General features: G+C 38.7%; 1 protein-coding gene and 2 long non-coding RNA genes across 8 annotated transcripts; 1 reads left to right on the plus strand and 2 right to left on the minus strand.

Moving 5' to 3' along the window:
* Positions 1 to 1,357: 1,357 nt before the first annotated feature.
* On the plus strand, positions 1,358 to 6,698 carry LOC308385639. The gene is made up of 3 exons (XR_013969596.1): positions 1,358 to 1,859; positions 4,907 to 5,012; positions 6,142 to 6,698. It is a non-coding gene; the product is annotated as an uncharacterized lncRNA (long non-coding RNA).
* A 470-nt stretch (positions 6,699 to 7,168) lies between these two features.
* LOC308385638 (V-set domain-containing T-cell activation inhibitor 1-like) lies at positions 7,169 to 16,488 on the minus strand. 6 transcript variants are annotated; one of them, XR_013969591.1, is made up of 8 exons: positions 15,436 to 16,488; positions 14,375 to 14,555; positions 13,372 to 13,686; positions 11,463 to 11,726; positions 10,862 to 11,146; positions 10,297 to 10,394; positions 9,747 to 9,850; positions 7,169 to 9,670 (listed from the first exon to the last, which is right to left on the minus strand). XR_013969591.1 is itself a non-coding variant. In XM_080864721.1 (7 exons), the coding sequence occupies exons 2-7, from the start codon at positions 14,445 to 14,447 to the stop codon at positions 9,833 to 9,835; spliced, it is 1,053 nt and encodes a 350-aa protein (XP_080720847.1). In that variant the 5' UTR covers positions 14,448 to 14,555; positions 15,436 to 16,488; the 3' UTR covers positions 7,169 to 9,832. The 6 variants fall into 6 exon arrangements, 1 of the variants encoding a protein (XP_080720847.1); XR_013969592.1 differs by having other exon boundaries at positions 7,169 to 7,942; positions 9,545 to 9,850; XR_013969593.1 differs by having other exon boundaries at positions 7,169 to 8,917; positions 9,545 to 9,850.
* A 2,887-nt stretch (positions 16,489 to 19,375) lies between these two features.
* LOC308385747 lies at positions 19,376 to 26,624 on the minus strand. Its single transcript, XR_013969622.1, has 3 exons — positions 26,506 to 26,624; positions 19,792 to 19,881; positions 19,376 to 19,704 (listed from the first exon to the last, which is right to left on the minus strand). It is a non-coding gene; the product is annotated as an uncharacterized lncRNA (long non-coding RNA).

Consider the following 26,624-nt stretch of genomic DNA (forward strand, 5'->3'; position numbering starts at 1 on the left):
GAAAATGGGAAAAACTTAAAATGTCAAAACTGCTTTTCATAATATAAATATCATGAAATAACTTTAGAAAAACTTCCATTTGAATCTTTACGTTTAATGTTATAAAAACATAAATTTGATTTTTGAATAATCTTAACATGTTAGTCTGCCAAATGTGCAGCAATTTAATTTATTTATTCTCTTTAGCTGATATTTTGAAATATATAAAGGAAATTATGATGAATCAAGCATTTTTGTTCTTTTAGTTCCAAAGTGGGAGTTTTCTCACTGTAAAGACTCGAGTTCAGTGTTGACTGTGTGCTCTGTGTTCTTGAACTCCTGAATGTGCTGGGTTGTTCAGTTTTCCAGCAAAACAAAATTTGTGTTCAAGCATTATTTCCTCATTTCCATCGAGCTCCTCCTCACCTGCTGTGCATCTGTGTTCAGCAGCCTTTCCTCTGTGTTTCTCAGGTTTTGTATTTTAAATAGTACTAGTATTTTAAAAGGTAATAAATCTTTCATCAGTTTCATAAACTTCAACCCTGTATTTGTGTTATTGTTTTTGAAACTCACCTGTAATGTTTTCTGTCATCACTGTCAGTGCTGTATGTTTAATATCATTGTGGCTTCTGTGAATCTGTTTTACTGTTTCTAAACTTTTATGTTGTCTATTTGCAGCCTTTGGTTAGAGAAGTGCTTTTAGCTGCTTATCGGAGGAGAATGTACTTCCTGATAATCAGCCCTAGAGGCTGAAGACAGTAATGCATATATCATGTTTTAGATTTTTCGTTTCTGTTTATGTATAACAGTAAAATGTTTAGGAAGTTGTGGGGATAAAAGCAAACACTTCAGTCAACCCAAACTTGGACCCTGAAATGTGTGAAGATCTAAATATTTGTCAAAGTCAGATTTATAATATTTGATGTATAACTGTGTTTTATAGGGAAAAACAAGGTTGAGTCTGGAGAGAAATAACAGAGTAACAGAGATTAATGAAATATTACAGACATAAACAATCCAATTTTTAAAATCAGCCACTCCTGTTAAAGATATTATTAGAATATGTTTACAAATCTCTAAATGACATTTACCCAGCAATAACACAACTTGGAAACTCCCATTGTAAATTAGTGCTATATTTAAAAGGAAATACATACATGAATTAATAAATAAAATACAATTTCATAACATTAATATAACCACTAAGAAAACCTAAAATCACCAAAACAACTTCGCCAGTAAAATAAAATACCCTGAAATTGATCAAAAACTGAACTGATGACTTCCTACTTAGAGATCTCTTCAGTTCAGTGATGGTGGATTATAACCTCCATTCAAATCATTCAAAAAAGAGAAAAGAAGAAACTGTAGAGCATGTTATATTACACTGTGAGAAGGTAACTGATCCAAAACCTCAGTAACATAAAAATGAAACTGGATCTTATTGATTTACTGCAAAATGACTCAAGAAGTGAAAGTTATCAGGCCTTATTCCAGTTTTTAAAAGAGTAAAATGGGAGGATTTGAGGGTCGACGTTCCAGTTCACACTCCACACCAGTTGGTGGCGGTAATTCATCATTTTGTTGTTTGACAACCGCCAAAAAACGATGTAAAGAAGAAGAAGGAGGGGGCGGAGCAAAGTGAGGACGCTCCACGAGAGGAGGCGTTGGCACAGAGAGCTGTTTTTTCATTCAAAGAGACTAAAGTAGTACCACCGTTTGGATCGATATCTGCATCGATCTGCCCACCCTTGTCTCCTGGATCGTAGCTGAGATCAGCGTGAACCACGTGGGTCTCTGCTCCCTGATCTGTTTCCTGTGTTTGGAAAGAGTTCCAGCTTCATCGCGGAGTTTCTCTCGGTTTGTGGGCTCATCTAAAGGTAAGCACCGAGCTAACTTTACTGTGAGTTCAGTTCATGTTGAGTTTAGCTCCTGAATGAGGTCTTCTGCTGCTCTCCTCGGTGTCTGTTCACAGTTTATTGTGAACACGTTGAGAGAAGCGTGAGAGAGCGTTTGGAGAAAAACACCAACTAATCATTAGCTCAGCATGCTGGGAGAAGTTGGAGCAGAAAAGTCTTTTCATTGTCCCTGCAGCTGTTTTTTTTTTTTTTTTGCCTGTCCCGTTTGGCTCTTTTGCCATCAGAATTGTTGTCTAAAGGCAAAGAAAGATGCCCAGCGGATTTGCTTTACCAAATTGACCATCCCAGCTAGGGCTGGGCGATATGACCCAAAATTCATATCTCGATATTTTTTAGCTGGATGGCGATATAAGATATATATCTCGATATATTTTTTAAAGCCATAAAATAAGAACAAAAAGAGAGTTCTTAGTCAAAGCTGTGTCCCAGATGTCACACGGGCACTTTTATTAACATAGAGCAGATGTACATAAAATTTACTAAAAAATTAATTATGAGCATTTATTAAATAACAATGCTCCATAAATAAAAGAAAACAATGTTGTTTTTGTGCATAACAAAAAGCTCACAATTGTGCAGTCAAAATGTAAACTAAAAGACGCTGAGCACAATAACAAAGACAGATTTCACAGCTGCTCTGTTCCCAACACGTTGACGCCGTCCAGCCCCACGCACGGGGCGATGCGCAGTAACTTGTTAACGGAGATTTGCCGTGTCCATCTTGTCGCTTCCTGCAGGTGAAGCGATGGGGGAGGAGGGGGAGTTGTGTTCAGTGAAGGAGAGGTGAGGCCGAGTAACGTTGCGTAAAGACGAAAGTGGACGAAAGAGAGGCAAACTTGCGGCTCCACAAGTATAATTATAACGTAACATAGACTATATCGATATAAAGGATATTGTCACATCTTATATCTCGTATAAAAATATATCGATATTTTTTAAAAACTCGATATATCGCCCAGCTCTAATCCCAGCCTTGCCGTAATGGTCCATTTGATTCACCTTTTATTGTTTATTTTATTTTCATTTACTGAATACGGGACAGACTTGACTGGGGGAAAGAAGGGGAGAAAGAAAGAGGGAAAGAGAAACAGCTGAGAAGAGGGACGGGGGAGAAGGGCAAAAAACAAAAACCAACAGTATGAGCAGAAAAAAAAAAAAGAAATAAAAAATGCATATATCAATCACCTGGATCACCTGCTGAGAAAGAAAAAAGAAAACAAGCAGAAGAGAACAAGAGTAATAGAATAAACAGCATCACAATGATATATGGGAATATGACAGCAAATACTAAATATTAAACATTATTGTGCAGCACATAAGATCAACAGAACACAGTGTGCTTTGAGGTAGGAGCCAAAAAGGGTGTAGTTTGTGGGTGTGATCACCCGTGTGTACACCTGTGAGCATGGACGCGCTTGTTTTTTTAAAAGGTTCCTTCATGCAATGATCTGCTAGAGGGTGTGGGGGGGCCACAGCCCCGTCCTCCAGGGCATGAAGCAGGTATGGAGGAGATCAAAACTCCAGACATCCAGAGGCCCCCAGAACACAAGAGACCAAGGAAGACCAACAGAGGGGCAGCCGCGCCACTGTCCCTGCAGCTGTTTTTCTGCCTGCACCAAACCTCTACAGCCTCATTTCTATTTGAAGTGATAACAGGAAATGGATGAGCACGATCTGCTGCAGTATCAGGGTCACAATAAACTTTATTGTCCAGCTGCTGTGGATGAACACATGAGAGGAAGTGAACTCCTACAAAGTCTCATTTTAATGAGTCTGGCTGCTGTAAAGTGATGCACAGGAAGATGTTAACAAAAACTAATGAAACAGAGATGAAAGTAAACAGTGTTCATATTTGAAAGCACCGAGAATAAAATATATTGTGGTGGTTAATGTGCAGCTCTTCGTGATTTGGTGAAGTCGTGTTTTTAATCATGTTGTGGATTGAATGTTGGGTTTTATTTTATCTACAGAAGTTTTTCCCACCTGTGATCGTTCAGATTGATTTGTTGGGTTGACTTGAATCATGTGAAGGTTTAAAGCTGCACTTCCCCCAAAAAGAATAAAGTATAATCGTGAAGAATGTAAAAATGTCTTCCTGTGTCAAACACAGCTGCAGTCAAAGCAGGAAGGAAAGCACTGAAACCACTGATCAAAGCTCATTAATCAAAGACCGCTGATCAATGGCCATGAGTACCATTCAGAGAGAGTTGGGGAGTCGCTGCAAGCGATCAGTGGTTGTTGATCAATGATCATGAGAATTTGCATATTAATGCTCAATAACTGACCTCCCAGCCCATTGTTCCTTCAGTGGTGCTCGTTTCAGTCATTATGCAAATGCACTGTTGAAGATTGGGGAAACCTGCAGTCGGCTGAAACTGAAGAAGTCACTTGGATGAGTCATGAAATGTTTCTCCTACTGCAAAAGCTACGTCCAGATGAACAGAATCAAAGTTTGGGGAATGGTGGAGGTGGTGGGACTGGGGGGCTGAAGGAGTTGAAAGTGTGGGGTGGGGGAGTAACAGGTCTGTCCCTGTTTGTGGAAACCATAGGAGGAGCTGTTCAGGCTGTTGCTGGGTGTGAATTGTTGATGGAGTCTTTAAACTTGTAGTTGCTGTTTTCCAGACTGAAGCAGAGTCGTTAGCTGAAAACTGGTTTTAGAGGTTCATTCAGGACACCTTCTCAGGCTCTTACAGCCTTACCTGTATCATAACAAAGTGTATAAACCCCAATCCACCTTTAACATGGTCCTTCTCCCAAACCTTCAAATAGGACTTTCTGGCCCTGTCATAGTAAAGGGCTGCTTAGAATATTAGAGCCAATGTCACAAAGTTCCTCCTGAAGTATAAGTGAGTGAGAGAGTTTCCTCACTTTGCAGCACAACACGTCTCACAAGATTTCTACAAGCAATCAGAGTGAAATTTGTACTTTGTGTTGTCAGATGAACATATGAGACACTTTGACTCTTCAGTGCAGTGTGGAGCCTAACAAAGATCTGTTTTGTGTCCCAGCTGATCAGCAGGAGGAGAAGAGTCTGACGGAGCAGCAGAGGAACATTTTCAGCCATCTGGACTCAGCTGAGTCACTACAGAGGAAACAATGAGCTCAACACAGGAGGTGAGGGAAGTATCACAGTTTCACCAAATAATCAGTCACGTCTAAAACTCTCATCCTCCCAACCTGTTATATGACTGTGTTGCATTTTATTATGTATTTTTAAATTGTGTTTACAAACATTAAGAAGTCACAAGCAATTGTTATTCTTTATTATTAGTAGTAGTATTATTTACATTTTCAATTCAGTGTTACTTATACAGCACCAAATCAAAACAACAGTCGCCTCAAGGTGCTTTTTATTGTAATGTGGATCCTACATTAATACATACAGAGAAAAACCCAACAATTATATGACCCTCTTTGAGCAAGCACTTTGGCGACAGTGGGAAGGAAAAACTCCCTTTTAACAGGAAGAAACCTCCAGCAGAATGAGGCTCACAGAGGGGTGGGGCCATCTGCAGAGAGTGGTTGGGATAAAAGACATGCTGTGGAAGTACATTATTATTATTGTTGTTGTTGTTTTTATTATTCTGATTACTATTAATAATAATAATATTATTATTATTGGTATTATTGTCGTTCGAACAGACTTAATATTGGTTCATCACTGCAAAAACACGTTCAAAGCACCACAACGGTAGCCCGGTATCAGGCAGTAAACACATTAAGTCTGTATATTTTCCCCTTTTTTTAGTTTTTTTTTGCTCATACAAATTGAAATGCTATTAATATAGATTGAAAATGAATGACATTTAATCGCCTTTAATCAAAAATTTATCCAATGTTTTCTACAGTGAAACGTTTGAACAGTCATGAATTATTTTTGATTCGTTGCACCGGTATAAAAATATCTAATAGAAAACAGCAACGTGAAATATAAAAAAAGTATAGACCTGGTAAACATTTATTACTTTTCTGAGTGTGTTAGCATGCTAATCTTAATGTTTGTGTACAGCAGCAGGGATGGGCATGATTTTAGTGTTTGAACAGTCATGAATTATTTTTAACAGCAGGTTGGATGTAATGTGTTAGAACTACCAGCAGGTGGGGATAAGAGACCTTTAAGGTGTTTGGTGCCACACTCCACCTTCAGGTTTAAAACTAGTGTTAATGGAGGGAGTTTGAAGGTTGAGTTTGTTCCACGACTGCATTTCACTCACTGCCTCTGTTTGTATCTCTGTCACTGCAGGACCAACAGGGAGCGAGAAGTCAGCGCTCTCAGGAGGCCGACAAACCTCACAGAAGAAAGGGAGAGAAAACATACAGCTGTGACGAGTGTGGGAAGAAGTTTACTGAGAAGGGTAATCTAAAACAGCATCAGGTCATCCACACTGGAGAGAGACCGTTCAGCTGTGACTTGTGTGGAAAGTCTTTTTTCTGGAAGGATGCTCTAAAAAGACACCAACTCATCCACAGTGGAGTTAAAGCGTACAGCTGTGATCAGCGAGTAGTGCGGTGCTCTGAACGGATAATTGGAGGTGAGCTTCCCTCCCTCCAAGACATCTACAGGAAGCGGTGCCTGAGGAAAGCGGGGAGGATCATCAAGGACTCCAGTCACCCCAGCCATAAACTGTTCAGACTACTTCCATCAGGAAGGAGGTTCTGCAGCATCCGGTCCCGTACCAGCAGACTGAGAGACAGCTTTTTCCATCAGGCCATCAGACTGCTGAACACGTCATAGACACCTCAGCTTCACTACTGGAACTTCAACATTATGCACTCCATACTGTACAGTAATGCCACTGTTTTGCACATATTCAACTCTGTATATTTTTATATATTCTATTCATTGTTTACTCTATTTAATTTGTAAAATATGTGTACACACACACACACACACACACACACACACACACACGTAGAAAAATATTTAGTATACACATCCAGAAATGCATATACTATTATATATTGTGCATATATTTATTAGTTTCAGATGTAGCCATTCTTGTATTTTGCTTGTTTACATTATTGTATTTTGCACAACTCTGTTGCTTGTGAAGCTCGCACACAAGAATTTCACTCACATGTGCTGTACCAATGTACCTGCACATGTGATGTGACAATAAAAGTGATTTGATTTGAGAAACAAAAACACTGTCTGTCTTTCCTCCAAAATCACACTTGGATTACAGTTGGACTGATTTACCAGGTGGTGATACAAAAAATAAAAAATCTAAGCTATTTAAATCTATAGAACATAATCAACAACAGAGACCAGACCTGAAAGTGTGAAACATACTGTATTTGGCAAAAATATATATATACACACAACAAAATATAATAAAAATAATTATAAACAAAAATATTTTTTGAATAAGTGTTTTCATTAGGTGTTAGATAATAAACTCAAAAAGCTGCACTGTACCATAACAGCCAAGGAGCAACAAAGTCAGTGTCCACGTCTACCTCACATTAAACAGACATATTTCATAAGAAATAACTGAAATGTGAAACTGTAGAAAGCTGACTAAAATATTTAAATTCTCTTGAAAACACCATGAATGGTTTTCATGGGTACCCCCTTTAATGAGCTGATGGGGGCACCCAGTGTATTTGTAACTGAAGCAGAGTCTCTCCGAGTGAACGTCCAGATGTGATCAATGGTGAGTCAGGATGTGATTCCTTCAAGAGTATACAGTTGTGGTGAGAATTACATAAATATTGGAAATTGGAAAAGTTGTTGCTTAAGTTTTATAATAGCAATTTGCATACACTCCAGAATGTTATGAAGAGTGATCAGATGAATTGCATCGTCCTTCTTTGCCATGAAAATGAACTTAATCCCAAAAAAAACCCCTTACCACTGCACTTCATTGCTGTCATTAAAGGACCTGCTGAGACCATTTCAGTAATCGTCTTCTTAACTCAGGTGAGAATGTTGATGAGCACAAGGCTGGAGATTATCATGTCAGGCTGATTGGGTTAGAATGGCAGACCTGACATGTTAAATGGAGGGTGATGCTTGAAATCATTGTTCTTCCATTGTTAACCTGCAAAGAAACGCATGCAGCCATCATTGCGTTGCATAAAAATGGCTTCACAGGCAAGAATATTGTGGCTACTAAGATTGCATCTAAATCAACAATTTATAGGATCATCAAGAACTTCAAGGAAAAACGTTCAATTCTTGATATGAAGGCTTGAGGGCGTCCAAGAAAGTCCAGCAAGCACCAGGATCGTCTCCTAAAGAGGACTCAGCTGCATGATCGGAGAGCGTGCTCAGGAATGGCAGCAGGCAGGTGTGAGCGCATCTGCACGCACAGTGAGGCGAAGACTGTTGGAAGACGGCCTGGTGTCAAGAAAGGCAGCAAAGAAGCCAGTTCTCTCCAAAAAAACCCATCAGGGGCAGATTGATCTTCTACAGAAAGTATGGTGAATGGACTCCTGAGGACTGGGGCAAAGTCATATTCTCGGATGAAGCCAGTTTCCGATTGTTTGGGGCATCTGGAAAAATGCTTGTCCGGAGAAGAAAAGGTGAGCGCTACCATCAGTCCTGTGTCAGGCCAACAGTCAAGCATCCATCCATGCCTGGGGTTGCTTCTCATCCAAGGGAGTGTTTATGGGCAAAATTGTGAGTAAGCCCACACTCACAATTTTGCCCATAAACACAGCCATGAATAAAGAATGGTACCAAAACAGCCTCCAACAGCAACTTCTTCCAACAATCCAACAACAGTTTGGTGAAGAATTATTGGAATTATTTTCCAGCACGATGGAGCGCCGTGCCATAAGGCAAAAGGGATAACTAAGTGGCTCGGAGACCAAAACGTTGAAATTTTGGGTCCATGGCCTGGAATCTTAATCCCATTGATAATTTGTGGTCAATCCTCAAGAGGCGGGTGGACAAACAAAAACCCACGAATTCTGACAAACTCCAAGAAGTGATTATGACAGAATGGGTTGCTATCAGTCAGGATTTGGCCCAGAAGGTGATTGAGAGCATGCCCAGTCGAATTGCAGAGGTCCTGAAAAAGTAGGGCCAACACTGCAAATACTGACTCTTTGCATAAATGTCATGTAATTGTCAATAAAAGTCTTTGAAACATATGAAGTGCTTGTAATTATATTTCAGTACATCACAGAAACAACTGCCAACAAAGATCTAAAAGCAGTTTAGCGTCAAACTTTGTGAAAACGAATATTTGTGTCATTCTCAAAACTTTTGGCCACAACTGTACTGGTCACTTACATAGCAGCTGCCTCTGTTCCAGTTCATCTATCCCTGCCTTTGTCTTTACTGTTTAAATCCAGAGTAGAAACAAGAGTCTAATACATAAAAACATCCATGCAAAGTGCTCAAACTGTGGTACCATTCACACTGAAATCACGAGTTAGACAGATGACTTCAAAAAACAGATCTAAAGCAGGTTTACCATCTATGAAAGTTCCTGTTGAGTTTACATGAGAGACAAAATTATTTCAGCTCCTAATTTGATTCCAGAAACAATGTGAGCATTCAAAGTTGGCATTGAAAATGTTTTTTAAAATATTTAAAAAATCGAAAGTAAACTGTACTCATTAAACTGAACATTTTAATACTGCTTTGAGAATTACATGGAAAAATAATTACAGATGAAAAAACATTTCAATACCAGCTTTCAGAATCTTCTCCAGTGGAACCAGCTCCCAGTTTGAATTCAGGAGACAGACTCTTCTTTCTGTTTCCTTCCCAGCATCAAAGTCCTCACTCGTCTGCTTGTTGAGGTTTTTTTCTAATACTGCAGAAGTTTGGACAAAAGTCGCAGCACTCTGTGGGACACTTTTAGTGTAAAAACTGATAAAACATTATTTTACCTTCACGTGACCCTAAGACTCCCTTGTAAATATTGTTTGGTGTCACGTGGCATTTCTTTCCTCACAGGAAAACTGGCTTCAGTGAGTCATGAAAAGAAGCATTTCTGTTAAATGACAATAAAAACAATCACATACTGTGTATTCATCATGAAGCACAACTTCTACAGATTTAAATAAACTGCAGTGATTCCAGCTGCACCAGCTTCCACCATAACATATCAGTTATGCATAGTGGTGAAATAATTTCAATCCTGAATTCAAATGAATTAGTAATAATCTATTAATTATTTATTAAATCATATAAAAAAAAAACTAGAAACTAGACTGAACGCAGAGAACAGTTTAGACCTTTAGATTCCACACTGTTCACAGAGAGCTGCTCTGTGTTTTAAGACATAAGATTTAATCATGTTCTGGTTTCACTCTTGAAAGTTTTCTCACATTCTTTGTAACCTGAGGAATGTTTTACAAACCATGAAAAATCATCACTTCAAACAACAAACACAATATTAAGATGGAATTAAATACTGTGTGTAAAATGTCTTTTTACCTGATTATTCCGCAGTACCAGGAGAGTTACTAATAAGCCTAAAACTACAATGACTGCAATGACCACTCCTACGATTGCTCCAACATTAGATGAATTCCCTGAAATGAAAAAGAGGTCAGATAACTGATTTTTTTCCTTGGAAGAATTTAAAAATGCATTTTGAGTTTATTAGCTGTGAGATGAACAACTCTGAGTCTGGCAGCAAAACATCATCAATGGAGCTTTATTAGCACAGTTCACCATGGCAACAGGTAAATAAATTGTAAATAAATGTGGACCAGGGAATATAAAAATGTCTGTGATATTAATCTTTAAAAAGGAGGGAAGAAAAGAGTCAGTTTGATCAGCTCAGTCCACTCCACCATCATCATCACACGCGGGGAAAAACTTTTTTATTAAAAAAACAAAACAAAATATTGACAGTGTTCCTGACAGATTACTCAGTTATATCAGTAACGGTATCGAGCAAAACATTTTCCCCACTGATATCTGATATTCAAAAATTGCAGTGTGTTTTTTTGCTATGCTTACACCCATAAAAAGGAAAATAATGATGTTAATTTACCTTCATTGATCTTCACAAGGATATTAGTTATTTTAGCCTCCACAGCATCAGCGAGTTCACACGTGTATGTTCCCTCCTGATCTGAGGATAAGTCCTGCAGTGTGAGGCTGCCTGACTCTGACACGTCCTTTACATGCTGCTTCCACTCCTCTGAGACTGTGTACTGACTGTTAGTCTTTGTCAGGATGATCTGACTGTGGTCGAATCTCCAGATGAGGTTTGTTACAGGGGTGTGTGAGGGGGAACAGTGGATTATTGTTTCAGACTGGCTCTCAGTCACTAATCCTGAAAAAACAGATGCAAACACAAAAAAACCAATTTTTTATTTGATTCTGATTTAAAATGTTTGGTTTCACCTTTCTAGTGTGTATAAGCTGATGACTCATTACAACGTGACTTAATTTCTTTAATATCTGTAGAGACTTATCCTCAGACACCAAACTCTGAAGGATAGACTAATATTTCCTTTGATTACATGAAATACAAAAAAGTAAGGTCTAACGTTTAAGAAAAGAACAAAATGACTTCAACAACTTTTCAAACCTAAATGAAGATTTTAAAAGGTGGAACTCTTATTTTCCAAATGAGATGTTAAACTCACCTTGTTGCCTGAAGGTTGGGCTCTTCCTGTTTCTGCGAGTGCTGACTACACAGCTGTAATTCAGATCCATGTCACTGTTTGGAAGTATCGGAGAACTGGTGATGTTGTAAAGCTGCTGCTCAGTCTGATGGACTGTTGTTTTGTTGTTGGTGATGCTGGATGAAGGGCTGGTGGACCAGGTGATCTCAGGTTTAGGGTAGATCCCCTCTGAGCTGCAGGTGATCCTTTGTCCTACTTGTTGGAGATCGACTTTACGGACTGGAGCTGAAAAAAAGAAGAAAAAAAACAAAACAAAAGAAAAATAATTACTAAAAAAGTCAGAAAGAGATTTTCTTGTCTTTTCTGTTTATTTCATGTTAAAATAACAGTAAAATATAGCATTTGTCTTAGTGTTTGACACAGCATTTCAAAATACAGATAATGATTAATGATGTAGCATGTGTCATATATTTTTTATGTATTTGAAGTGGACTGGAGCTGAAAAAGAAAAAACTTTACTAAAAAGGTCAGAAAGAGAGTTTGTTGTCTCAACTAGTCTTTTCTGTTTATTTCAAGTTAACATGATTTAATTCAACAAAAAATGTGTAATTTGTGAATCTCAGACCACAATAAAATATAGAATTTGTCATAGTTTTTTGACGCAGCATTTCAAAATATAGTTATTAATTAATGACATAGCATGTATCGTATTCTTTTCATAATTTGAAGTGTGATATTAAAATACTACGTCTCAGCCCTGGTGTTACACACAGGCTCTGGGGCTTCTAACCCCAAAATGGTCCCTTTGCCTCTCAGCTGAATTGTGCTGACACACTTTTACAACTATAAGTCAAGATGAAGTCAAATGATTTGGTGATGACAATGTAAAAAACCCACATTATTATGGTAACAACCAAGTCCATTATAATTATTTAGTTAATAGTAAATTAGAGCATGTACACCAAATGTAGCAGCATGACTGAGGAGGACACTTATTTTGGAGAACATACGAGTCGGTTTTTGAAAGCTGGCAACCCCTTGTATAAGTAAAAAATATCATCAGTTCATGAGATGGTCTTTAAGACATGAACTACTTGATATGAGTCTACTGTACGTTTATGGTTATTGTGCAAACGGGTTTGTGATGTGGTTTTAGGTTGTTTATGCTTGAATTTGTTGTGTAGGGGTGTAAATGTGGCAGCATTAGTCTTTTCCCTTAAAAAAATGAAATAACAAAGTGAGTCTAACCTAACTTCATCAGAGCTGGTCATTCTGCTCTGGTGCTGATAGAACCAGGGGTAATAACTGGATATATATTTTAAGTATTTTAAAATACAGTATTCTCAATCAACAGAGGATTTAGACCAACACATAAGGTTGGAACCCTGACCTCATCTTCCAGGCTCCACCAGTACTGTATTTATTGGAGAAGATGTGTGACCATCTTTTCACAACCATGTAGTATCCCGATTAGCTGCCATTATTGTAAACCCCCCCCCCCCCCAAAACAAACAAACAAAAACAAAACAAAAACAAAAAACAAAACAAAACAGGTCCGTGCCACCTGCCCGCACACCCAAATTTGCATCCGTTAGCTTGTGAGTGTTGTGTTGTTGGTATTTACTTGTTATTTACTTCATATGTGCAAATAAGTGTTAAAACTTGTGCTGTCAGCGTTAATCTCATTAAAATGACATTTACACCATAACCGCATCAACGGGGCAAATCTCTGTTTGCGTGCAGTCCCATGCACAGGGCGATCCGCGCTTACTCACTAACGGAGATTTGCCCCGTTAATGCGGTTATGGTGTAAATGTTATTTTAACAACATTAACGCTGACAGCGCTAGTTAAAATAAATGTATATTCATGATGCTTTGACTCCATAGAAGGTGCCACTTGATTTTCATTTTATATATTTATTTCTTTACCGTCCACATTCAGGATGATGAACATTTCTGTGTTTCCACTGATGGTGCTGGTGTAGCACTGGTATCTCCCCTCATCCTGAACGTTCACCTCTGTCAGCTGGAGTGAGGCATTTCCTCTGTAGACCTGATCCTTGAAAAGTGAAGTCCTACTTCTGAAGCGCTGGTGTTGTATTACAAGCTGGTCTTGGTCACCGTAGTATGAATGGACACGAAGGTTTCCTTCTGTCTTAAACCAGTGGACAACAGGTTCAGAACTGCCATGGAAGCTGCACGGCAAGATGCATCTCTCCATAAAAATACAGGAGACCTGAGAGTCTGAGAATCAGTTAAAGACTGTGTTAGTGGGAGATGACATTTAATTTACAGCAGATATTTACTTTTAATTATTGTCCTGTTAGTGTCATTTGTGTCTCGGCAGGAGAAGCAGAGACTAACATTGGGCGACTGTTTTCAACATACAGATAACAGTGTGAATATCAAACCTCTCATACAGGCTAATGTGATCAACTAAACAACTTCAGTCTCATTATGTGTCCCTGTGGACCCGTAACTGGAAAACAGTGGCTTGTGGTTACAACTGGTCCATTAAAAATTACAAATTGTTGTTTTACAGATCTGCTTGTATAAAGTTTTATTATTTCCATTCAGCCTTTTGCTTGAGATAAGCAAAATATTTTGACATTACCTTTGCTCCATGGAAACTAAAATGTAAGAATTGTCTTATATAATCTGCTGAATTACAAGGGAATTACAGATTTATATAAATATAGTGATGTAAGAAGTAAGAAAGCTGTATATTTGTTATGATAATGCTGCTTTTATGTCATGTGCATTAATATGTGCATACGCTTGTACATACTTGGTAGTGATTTAATAAACTCAGTCAAATAGCAAAGTTTCACTTCATTAACACTTAAGAGTTGAATATATTGTGATATCAAGGGCAAGTTAAAGCAAAGTAAATATTTTGGCATCATGCTGCTCTGGTATTTGCTTCACTTACCTGCTCGGGAAACTCTCAGTATCCACAGAAACTCCACGACCACCAAAAACATAGTGCAGGAGACCCTGATCATATTTCTCTAAGATTTCATGTGACGGTGCAGCAGTGAACAGAAAAAAATGGTGGCAGTTACATCCAGATAGGCAGGTTTTTCATTCCTTTAAGTCAAGTTTGAACATGCCTGAAATACAAGGAAGAAAAAACAAATGCTGAAAAAAGAAATGCTGTTAACAGTCATTGCCCTTTTCAGTTCTTTTAACTGCAACAGTTCAGTTCACACACAGAACAACAGAAAAATCTGCAAAACAAATCCAACTATGCAACACAGAGGACAAATCTCTTTCTACAGTTGAAAAAAACTGAATGATTATTATAAGTTCTTCAAAAAGAAAGTCCAATACAGACTGTAGCAACGTTATGTACATTTTCCCAGTTAGTGGTATGTAAGACATCAAGCAAGCATAACCTAAATAGGAAGATTACAGATAGATATGAGTAGATGGAAGTCAGAAAAATCTCAGGAATATGTCCTGAAAATAGAAAATGCCCCAAAGCAGCTGAAGGAATGAAATGGAATTTACATCGAGAAAAGCCAAAACAGTGTTAGCAGTGTAATGCATTTGTTAATGATTCCAACGTTTTTCTACTTGGTCTGCAAAAGAAACATCCAACAAATAAGTTATTCATTTTAAATTTTATGTCTCACAAAGACAGAAACGCGAGCCATTAAACAAAAATGTTTTATATGTTTCGGTGATTCGTTTATTTTCTACAACATCCCAGATGTGTGCTGATTTCATTACTTTTTCAGGTGCTGTATCAGAAATCACCACAACAAACAAACAAATGTGTCGATTAAAACAGACTATTTTTTAAAATGTATGTCAATGTGCAGAGTTTAACAGTCTCAAACCTAGAACCAGATAATCTGGTTCACAAGTAACAGAGTTAGTTAGATCTAAATTGCCCTACGACGGCCAGAAACTTAAAATTAAAACAGCAAGTATGAAATCACACCCAGTCAGACCACAGCGAGGAACAAGAAAATGAGAATCACTCACCCACACATTAGTTTCATAACTCTCCCGACAGCCTGTGTGCAGAAACCCACCGGAGAACAGTACGAGGCAGGATTTAGTACTCCGTGAAGTAGCTCCACATGTGTTGTGCATGTGAGTCACTGCGCTCCAGACGTTCGTTCCAGACATGAGAAAAACAAAATGCGAAAGCTCCGCCTACGGATGGGAAGGAGCGTGTCATTCCTCCAAGATCTCGAGAAGCTTGGAGTGCAGGTAGAAAGTTTCTAGTTTTTCTGATGAGCTTCAATAAGAAATTTAGATTCTTGCATAAAGGACCTACGAGCACCTAAACAGCCCATTGGTTTATTTCCAGTACTGACACTGGATTGTCCAATCAAATCTCTTAACGCAAAAGACCCCTCCACAGTGTTTCTTGTGAAAGAAGTGTTTGATAAAGATGAACAAACAAAAGCGAAAACGTTTAGTTCAAAAGCTCAGAGAAAAAAGTAAACTAGAAATAGATTCAGGAAAATGTGTTAAATGAAACTGCTAAACCTCAGCAGCTGCACCAGCGACAACAACTTGTAACAAAACCTCACAGTCACGTGAACCTGCAGTTACTAACTGTAAACGTGCAGTACCTCGTTAACCCGCAGCATCACGTTACTACCACAGTGTGATGCTGTCATCGCCACATTACGGATGATTTTAGTTCTTAGTTAAAGGGTAAATGAGCTCTCCACTGCTCGAAGTAAAGAAAAAACAGATCCAATTTACTTTCTCAGAGAATATTGAGCGGTTCGCAGCCGAGTGTGAAGCAGCGGGAATGAGGATCAGCACCTCCAAATCTGAGGCCATGGTTCTCAGCCGGAAAAGGGTGGAGTGCCCACTCCGGGTCGGGGATGAGTTCCTGCCCCAAGTGGAGGAGTTCAAGTATCTCGGGGTCTTGTTCGCGAGTGATGGGAGAAGGGAGCCGGAGATCGACAGACGGATTGGGGCTGCAGCTGCAGTAATGCGGACGCTGCACTGGTCCGTCGTGGTGAAGAGGGAGCTGAGTGTAAAAGCGAAGCTCTCAATTTACCGGTCGGTCTACGTCCCTACCCTCACCTATGGTCACGAGCTGTGGGTAGTGACCGAAAGAACGAGATCGCGGATACAAGTGGCAGAAATGAGCTTCCTCCGAAGGGTGGCTGGCCTCTCCCTTAGAGATAGGGTGAGAAGTTCGGCCATCCGGGAGGGGCTCAGAGTAGAGCAGCTGCTGCTCCACATCGAAAGGAGCCAGCTGAGGTGGTTCGGGCATCTGACAAGGATGCCCCCTGGGCGCCTCCTGGGTGAGGTGTTCCAGGCATGTCCCACCGGGAGGAGGCCCCGGGGCGGACCCAGGACACGCTGGAGAGATTATATCTCTCGGCTGGCCTGGGAACGCCTTGGTGTTCCCCCGGATAAGCTGGAGGAGGTGGCTGGGGAGAGGGAGGTCTGGGCCTCTTTGCTTAGGCTGCTGCCCCCGCGACCCGGCCTCGGATAAAGCGGATGAAGATGGATGGATGGATGGAATATTGAGCCACTGGTACAAAGTTTGTTTTGCATTTGTTGTTTTTAACCATGATCGTCTACAGATATTGAAGTAACACGCTTTCATTTCTGTGCTAGTGATTGTTGTTGTGTCTTGTATGGAGGACCAGAAATTCTTAATTTTGATGCTTGTGACTTTTTGTGACTCGTCCGATATGCTGCAATAACACAGCAGAATTTTGAACTCAGTCCTTTCCCCACAGTGGTGACAGCAAATTGTGCTAGTCGATGCTTTTCTCGCCTCCTCTTGAGATAGTCAGCATCCAAGTGACTTGAGGCAACTGTTGTTGTGATCTGTTGGTATATAAATAACACTGAATTGGATGAACCACAACAATCGACAAAAAAATAAGGCACTGAGGTTTTGGCACAGTGCTTTCACCAAGGAGAATAGGATTTAATGATTCGTGCATTCTTTTAAAGGCATTTCATACTTGCCTGAGGCCATGTTGGAACTTCCCAACATACCTGATACATTACCTGTATTAGCTACATTTACATTGTTTTTATCTTTTTGTGCTGTTAAAATTATTTTCTATTTTTATTTAAAGCAGTTAGGAAGATTTTCTATCGTAAAGAAAAAGTAGCTAAAATGTACTTTAATTAAAAAACTGTGTCTGTATAAGCTGCTATTCAGTTAAACCTTGATAATAATTCAGTATATGTTTTAACAATTAAAGAAATAAAAAAATATATACTTCTGCATAACAAAAGTATCCACCAGAGACACCAGAGCATTTTAACACACATGGTTGTGTTTGACGTTCTTCTAAATTGCAGTCCAGAGTTTGTCAGGTGGGTTTATTTTTCTTAGTTTTTGTTTTGTTTGTTTTTTTGGATAATCTGTTCTCAGAGTTTACCTGAAAGATATTCTCCATTAAAATGTTTCCTCTAGAGTCACTGCTCGGTTTCACACAAGCAGGGATGTTTATCTTTGAGAGAACTGGCTAAGACTTCGTCACTGTGATGGTCTGAAACTGTCAGGCATAATCAGGCATACACAGATTCATTATTGTTTTCCACAGCAGTCCTCTTTTCAGTACAGTAATGTTACGACTCCCTCCATGCAACGTGTTTATGGGTAATCTGTGAATTGTTACAAAAATTGGACAAAACACAAATATAAGATTTTTTTTTCAGAGCTTTGTCTTCTTTTAACTTTTTCTTATAACATACTAGACTCATGTGTTTTTGCTCTTAGCTTATCCAGTGATGTGACAAGTCAGTTTTGTAGCTTGATTTTCCCACAAGTACTTGATCGTCTTTTTCTCCACCTCATGTCTCCCTCTGTGTTCTTATTGGAAGAGCCTGTCGGAGCAAATCCCTAGAGATTGTTCAAAAAACAACTCACACTCTGAAGGAATGCTTCACCCCACTCCTACTCACTGGTGCAGCCCAGCACTGAGGTGCTGACCTCTGTCCCACATCTCAGCAGTTTTGCGATGAACACTGGAAGTTCCTCACTATTCTTTTCATCTGCTTTTGAGTTCACTAGCCCTCCAGCGAAAATGACACTTTCATTACTGTATGATCTGAAAAATGTTTTATATTCATGAGACATTATGAGCACATGTCTAAAATGAATACAGAGCTCAGCAGTGTAGGCAGATTTTCTATAGTACAGTATTACTGTTGGATTTGTATTGTTGATTATCATTTATGCTTAGAAATATCTACTTATCTATGCTTAGAGTTTTATAATTAGTTGTAGATTGATAGAGGTTTGATCCTTAGTAGTCTGCAGAGACGTTGTATGCATTCCAGAGTGTTCTGGCATTCACACCCACATTCTGGGAGCATGGGAGAGGGCATACCTTCTCTTATTGTTTTATGGTAGGATAAACGTGTCTATGTCTGTTTTAGGCTAAGTGCCTTTTGTTTAGATGAACTGTCTAAAATGAATACAGAACTCAGCAGTGTAGGCAGATTGTCTATAGTACAGTATTACTACTGCTGCTAAATCACATTTAAATCACAAACACACAAATTTAGGAATTCAAACTATTCAGAATCGTGAACATGTGAAAATCCGCCTCTTTTTCTTGTTTGAAACATTTAAAATTTTGGAATTGGTGGAATTTGGTAACTTGTTTTTAAATCAATAACAATGACAAAAGAAAACAGAAGAGATAACAGAAAAATAAAAGTTAAAGTTTGGAGTAAAATAGTAAATTATTTCATTTCTCAATATCCCGGTTGAATGTTTTAGGTCAGTTTGCTGTCTTTGCGAAAATAATGATACAAAAGTTTTGAAAAAACTTAAGGTTGCAATGCCTCACTATGAACATTTCGGACAATGAAAAACCCATAATAATTATATCTTTCATTTTGTCTTTATGCCTTAAAGACACAATGCTTTGATCAAAGCTGCTTAATTTTCCAAATTAATAATGCTTTTGCTACGTATACTTTGTGTTGGTTTTATTGACTGTGCCTTCAAATCTAAAGAGAAAGAGGCTTTCTGTTTTTTCATGTCATGGATGTTGTTGAACGCTGCTTCAGTCTGACACACTATTAAATCATTGTGACTAGACAGCCGTTTAATTAGAGTCATTATAGACATCTGATTGTATCTTCATGACCATAACACTGTTTTCAAACAACTGATTTTTTACAGAGTAGTTCAAACAGATTTTCTCATGTAAGATAAGATAAAAGATGAGATAAAACTTTATTAATCCCTCGGGTGGGTTCCTCTGGGAAATTCGGTATGCGTTTCGCTGTCTTTACGTTGTTGCTCTGAGGAATTGAATCCAGAAGATATGATCATCAGTAGAGATAACATAAACAAAATGAACTGCAAAGTGAAGGGAGAACGTCATTTACCTCTTCTGCTTTTATACAGGATGAAGCCTACTGCTTCTTCTGTAACCACAATAGGTCTAATCACCCCTCCTAAAATAGCTCCGGAATATCCTGAAACACAAAGAAACAGAGTCAGTTTTAATGTCTTTTGGCTCAAACCTCATCACAACTCTGAACTGGATCTTTTTTTTTTTGTCAAAATGATTATATAATTTCTTGATTTATAAAGCTTTTATATAATTTGCTTTATGGCTTTATTGGAAGAGGTTTGACGTCAAACACATAAACAAACTTAAAATGGAGATGGAAGACCAAGTAAAATGAATTTTGAAAGATGTCAATGGTTACTTGCTGAACTATGAAATCAAGCAGGTTTTCTGTTGCATACTGTGGAGTAAACGTCATATAATATTGGCTTCTGCCTACATAATTAAACAGGTACGGAGGTTCAGACTCAAGCTGCCTCTCCTTTACTTGTCTTTAAGATGGCACACAGACCAAATCCAGCACTTTTCAGTCTTTTATTCTTTCCTGTTTGTCACTTTTGCTTCTTAATAACCTGGCATTAAACAGCTGCACTTAACCTGAAAGCTAACATGTTAGCTAACATTAAATGGCACCACATTGATGCTGAAATCAGACAATTAAGAAAGTATGTGATTGAGTGTAACAAGAGGTGCTTATATTTTAGAAATGTTTACTAGATAATATGTACTAGGAAAAAATGGGAAAAATATGTATTCTTTTGGTTTAATTCAATGTTTAGCATTACAGCAGCTTTCATATTAAGATAGTAATCAGTTCCATTGTCTTTTTTGACTCAATGACAGTAGTTAAAACAACCTTAAACAAAATAAACTAATTAATTTGATTTATTAAATGGGTAGTTACTTTTCACTAACTTCACATGTGTAAATTCCCTCCTGAAAACTTCTGCTTCCATTTCTCTGAGATTGTGTAGTTGGTCAGAGTCCTATTCAGGATGACCTGATTATGGTTGAATCTCTACATGAGTTGAATGTTTGAGGGACTGCATGAGATTGTGTTGTCATACTCATGCACATTTTCAGAAGCTGAAATATTACTCCAAAAACACAAAATTTCCAGCAGGTGATCTAGCAGATTTTTAGTGTCTTTTCTGTCTCTCTCTCTTCCCCTCTGTTTTTCTTTCCCTCTCCTTTTGTTGAGCCTCTTCCTGGCTTCTCTTTTCTTTGTCTTTCTCTGTCCTCTCCCGCAGTCCTGTCTGTTTCGACTGTAATAACTTATTACAAGTAAAATAAATAAATAATAAAGATTGAAAAAACTATGACAATCAAGTTGCCCAGTATGGCAAAAGCCATAATGATCCATTTGGGAAGATAAATCTGTTGGGCAGTTTTCTTGGCCTTCAGACAATAATTCTTGTTGGAGCTATTTGTTCTTATTTTTTTTTATTATTTTGAAATTAGTTAAAGTTTGTTGTTAGTTTACTTATATTTGGGGTTTATTTACAAGTTTATTTGTAGGTTAATATTTGTTTCAATGTTTTGTTTGTTTGATGTTACCTTGTTAAATTAGTCAGTAAGAGCTGTAGGGCCATTTTGTTTCTATAAATAAAGAGACTGGTATAGGACCAGCATGCACTGCGGTGGGCCTATGGTTTTTTACCAGAGCAGGAGAAGTAGCAGGAAGTAACAAAAATGGATCTTGTTATTGCCAAACTGGATAAAATAAACCATAAAAAAGCAACTTTCAAGTCTGGACAGTGGACTTCTTTTGCCTGCGTACGAAATATTATCTCAGTGCAGCAGGGGCTTGTGGACTTTTAATTGTGGGATGTTCGGTTTGTCAAACAAAAGGAATTGCCACTAGAAAAAGTAAAAAACCTGCCCGTGGACAAAGGAATAATCCTTCATTAATGGATATGTTGGATATATGGCTTTCAAGGATCACCGTCGAACTCGAATAAAAGTTACTGGATCGTCTCTGAGTAATCCAGACGGATTTGATGTTGAAGCCTGGATCAACGTGTCACTCGTTCATCAAAGCTGGTGAGTGATGATATTGTTTAAGCCTTAAAGGAAAACGGTGAAGCTATTGGAGTTTAAAGACATTATTTCACTACAAAGACTGATGAACTGAGTTTTGACGTACTAAATTGGTGCATAATTGGATCGCTAATTGAAACATGCCAACGCCCTCTGTGGAAATTGTTGTTCACTGCAATCAGCAGGTAAATGGATGTCGTGTTTGCGCTTTATGCTATGGATTCTCAGTGTGCTGTGCATCTTTATAATGTTTGAAATAATCCAAGAGGACAATAAAAATGTCGGATATTAAGAGTAAACAAGAGGATGACACTGAGATGCAAGCAGAGAAAAGAAGCATCAAATTTACGCCAAAAGGTTTGGATTTGTATATAAAGACATGCCAAGAAAAGTGGAGTTCAATGTGTAAGCAAGCATCTAAGTACATGGGGAAAATTTCCGCTTTAATGACCTCACATGAGAACGTTAAGGAAGTGTCTTCTGAATTTGGGAAGTTTATTAAATGCTATCAAGATGCAAACGCTTTGCAAGAATCCTTTTTAAGTTCGCCACTGCCAGAAGATGAAGTGACAAGGCAAAGCACACATTTTCAGTCTAAGGTGACAGCATTCTCTGTTTTTATGGACAAAGTAAAGGTTTGGTTGCAGGAAGCAGGCGAGCCGTATACTGAACAAAGCAATACTGCTCTTAATGATCAAGCTGTTGAAAGTTTGGATGAAATAAATCCTGAAGACAGTGTCTCTAATATCTCAAGTGTAAAGCCACCTTCGAAAACATTGTCACAGCAAAGTCAAATTTCATCAACATCTTCCGCACGCATTAAAGCTGCGGCTGACAAGGCAGCGCTCATGGAGCGACTCGCTGCATTAAAGAAAAACATTCTATCGAAGCGCAAGAGGAAAAACTGAGAAAAGAAAAGGAGAAATTATCCTTGGAAACAGAGTTGTCAGCAACTAAGGCAAAGCTTCGTGTCTTAAAAATAAACTCAGTTTGTAGCTCTGAGCGTTCTGATGGAATGAACTCTTATTTTGAAAGAGGGCACGTACAAGAAGCGCCTTGTGCTGATACATTTGTTCCGGCAGAAAGAGATTACTCTGGTATAAATTCTGCATCTGAATCACCAGTAATCATACCTAGACAAAGTCGAAACCAACATCAGGTGGATGAGATGATGGTAAAAGTTGATGCTTCAGCTCAAGTGACGCAGCAAACACAGCCTCAGTCTCCTACTTTGACTGAGAATTGCACGAAGGAGATTGTCAATATTATGCAAAAACAAAATGACATCACTACTTTGCTTGTAAAACAAAACATATCTTCTGTCCTCCCAGCCAGAAACATCCCTGTTTGATGGAGACCCTTTACAGTATACAGATCATTTATGAATGCCTTTGAAAATGGAGTGGAAGCTAAAACTGATAACTGGAGCGACTGTTTGCATATTTTAGAGCAATTCACTAGGGGGCAGCCTAAAGACTTGGTGCATAGTTGTCAGCATTTACCTCCTGAGCAGGGCTATTCCACAGCCAAATATCTTATGAAGAACATTTTGGGAACGAAAATAAAATTGCCTCTGCATATATGGAGAGGATTGTGAGTTGGGCACCTATTAAAAGTGAGGATGTGAAAGGTCTTCAGTCATTCTCTCTTTTTCTTAAAGGATGTTCGAATCTAACACAGCAAGTTGTTTATATGAAGGAGTTGGATTTGCCCTCAAATATGAGAATGGTTGTTATGAAACTTCCATACAAATTGAGGGAAAAATGGAGAGTTGTTGCCTATGAACTGCAGGAACAAAATGGTCACAGAGCAGTGTTCACTGATCTGGTTGCCTTCATAATAAAACAGGTGAAAGTAGCATCAGATCCAGTGTTTGGCAACATCCAAGACTCACAATCTGGAAGCAGCTTTAAAGTTTCAAGTTCCACCAAGCAAAGAAAAAAGGGAAGTAGTTTTGCCACTAATGTCAGTACAGTGCCAGGAGTCAAAACTCAATCAACTGTTCACAAATTCCACTGTTCTGCATAGTTGTTTGTTTTGTTCACACAGCAATCATTTACTAGAGAATTGTAAGCAGTTTAAAGCTAAAATGCATTGGGATAGGTTGACTCAAGGAAAGGGGAATTTGTTTTGGTTGTTTAAAAGTTGGTCACACAAGCAAAGACTGTAGGAGTCGTTCGGATTGCAAAGTGTGTCACTAAAAGCACCCAGGGGTTCTTCAAATAGAGCGAAAAGATCCAGGAGTACCCTCAGAACAAACTCAACATATGACAAGCTCTGATGTCCACTTTTCAACTGCAACCACTCAGACATGTGGGCATATTGGGGCTGGTCATGAAGTTAATGTAGTTTTTCCTATAGTTCCAGTTGAAGTTAAGAGCCAAAAGAGCAATAAAATTGTGCAAACCTATGCGTTTTTGGATCCTGGAAGTTCAGGTACATTCTGTACAGAAACCCTGGCAAAAAGACTGAATCTTAAAGGTAAAAAGACCAATATCCTTTTGAGAACAATGAGTCAAAATAGGATTGTTAGTGCACAAGTTCTGTCTGGTTTGGAAGCAAATGATTTCATGGCGTTGCCAGATGTTTTGACTCAAAAGACCATGTCAATTTCTACAGTCAATATTCCCCAGCAAGGCGACATCGATCAGTGGCCTCATCTTAAACCTGTTAAACTTCACAACATTGATGCAGAGGTGGAGCTACTGATAGGCACTGATGCTTCCAATGTTTTAGAGCCATGGAAGGTGATAAACAGTGTGGAGGGTGGACCTTATGCTGCAAAAACAAAAGTTGGCTGGGTCATAAATGGTCCCCTGCGCACTGGAAGTAACAGTGGAAATAAAAACAACTGCACTGCTGTAACAGCCAATAGGATTTCTGTTGAGCGTCTTGAAGAAATGTTGATTAAACAGTACAATCGTGATTTTAATGAAAGATCCTCAGAGGAGCAGACTGAAATGTCCAGAGAGGATATGTGTTTCATGGATATTGTTAGTAGTTCAATAAAACTTATTGGAAATCATTATCACATTGATTTTCCTTTCAGGAGAGAAGGTCCCAGCTTGCCAAATAACCTCTGTGTCGCGGAGCAGCGTCTCCAGAGTCTCAGACGGAGATTTGAAAAGGATGCTCATTATAAGGATGAATACACTGAATGTGTAAACAACATGCTTGAACAAGGATATGCCAAGCTTGTGTCTGCAGATGAGTTGCACAAAGATGATGGAAAGCAGATCAACTTCCAGTTGAGAGAGCACTGGGTTTACAGTGGTGCATAGAAACAGACAAGTTCCAGTTCAGAACCTCCCTGCAGGACCGTCCAACAACCAGAAGGGGCATTTTGTCTGTGGTCAGCTCACTGTATGATCCTTTGGGAATCTTGTCTCCCTTCAGTATGCCAGCTAAACTGTTGCTACAAGAGCTTTGCCAAGAAAATTTGAAGTGGGGTGAAGTTATTCCCCACTCTCTTTCCCAGCGGTGGCGTGATTGGCTGGAGGATCTCCAGCTGATTTCAAAGTTCAAAGTGGAATGTTGCATTAAACCAAGTTGCTTTGGAAGACCAAATAAGGCACAACTTCATAATTTTTCTGATGCAAGTCAAGATGGTTATGGAACAGTGTCATATTTAAAGTTGGAAAAGAATAACATCACGCATGTTGCTTTTATCCTGGGAAAGGCTAGAGTTGCTCCTCTCAAGCAAACTACAATTCCCAGGCTGGAATTGACGGCTGCAGTTCTTGCAGTTCGAGTGAATATGCTGAGTGAACGACTCAGAGGGATTGGTGTTTCCTCCAGATTAAACAAGAGATCTTGTGCTTTTTAGGCAGGAGTGTCTAGCACTACACTATTTTTTTTGTTTTTTGTTTTCAAATTGATTACATTGTAATGTGAAAAAGTTACTTGTGACAATGTTCCTCCATGATGGAGTCCAAAGAAAGCAATCTGCAATTTATTTGTCTGTTAAGATTGTGTGTAATGTACAGTCACATTGCATCTATTACACATATGCTACAGGGTATTGGCAAACCGTGCCTTTTATGCACAGTAGTGCCTACTAGGTAGGAACTAACATCCAGGTGTATATAAATTCTCAATTCTAACCCTGCCTCGTTCTGGGCTGCATGATGAGGTTTGTATAGGCATCTGGACTTTTACAATATCTACAGCCTTCTTAGTCTCTTAAAGTAATCAAAATTAGGCTATTGTGTGTTACTTTGAATTACAATTGCCAGAAGATATACAGACTAAGGCATTGTGTTAAACATGGTGAAGTAAGAAAGAAAGATCCCATCCTCACTAAGGTGTTATTTCTTATAGTATCATTGCCACTTCAATGATTTAAAAAAAAAGGTACATAAACTCTCCCATGCTAGAAGTCAGGAAAAGAGATAAAGAGATCAAGCCAACTGACTATTATTATAACTGCGCAGGACTCTCAAGATGCCTCTAGTAGAGGACCCGAGCTTGAAGGATAAAGACCACCATATGACACAGTAACTTTAATAGATATTCAAGCAACAGGCTTTTATTTCTGGGGTAATAACTGCTTGAGTTACTGCTGCTGTGCCCGTGTATGGATGCAGCAGCTCCTTCCCTTTAGAGGCAACATATTGCTGCACAGATTTAGAAAACAAGAACACTGACCAAAACGTGTAACAGAGTCATTTTTCTCATCATGGTAACAGCAGAAAAATGTTTTACTCACCTCGTAGGTATTAAAAGAACTATAACAATCACCACATACAAGGCAGCAATGATGATATGCATCACTGGACTGCAAGGAAGGAAACACAGTTCATTTTGAGCATTCTGGGTAAGTCTTCA

This window comes from Rhamphochromis sp. 'chilingali', assembly GCF_963969265.1.
Source record: "Rhamphochromis sp. 'chilingali' genome assembly, chromosome: 18".
NCBI classification, from domain to species: Eukaryota; Metazoa; Chordata; class Actinopteri; order Cichliformes; family Cichlidae; genus Rhamphochromis; species Rhamphochromis sp. 'chilingali'.

Coding starts and splice junctions, on each gene's coding strand:
- LOC308385638 (XM_080864721.1), bottom strand. CDS start 14,447: ATGATCAGGGTCTCCTGCACTATGTTTTTGGTGGTCGTGGAGTTTCTG. Junction 11,147..11,462: donor CCCAACCTTCAGGCAACAAG/GTGAGTTTAACA, acceptor CTGTTTTTTCAG/GATTAGTGACTGAGAGCCAG. Junction 10,395..10,861: donor CCTTGTGAAGATCAATGAAG/GTAAATTAACAT, acceptor TTTTCATTTCAG/GGAATTCATCTAATGTTGGA.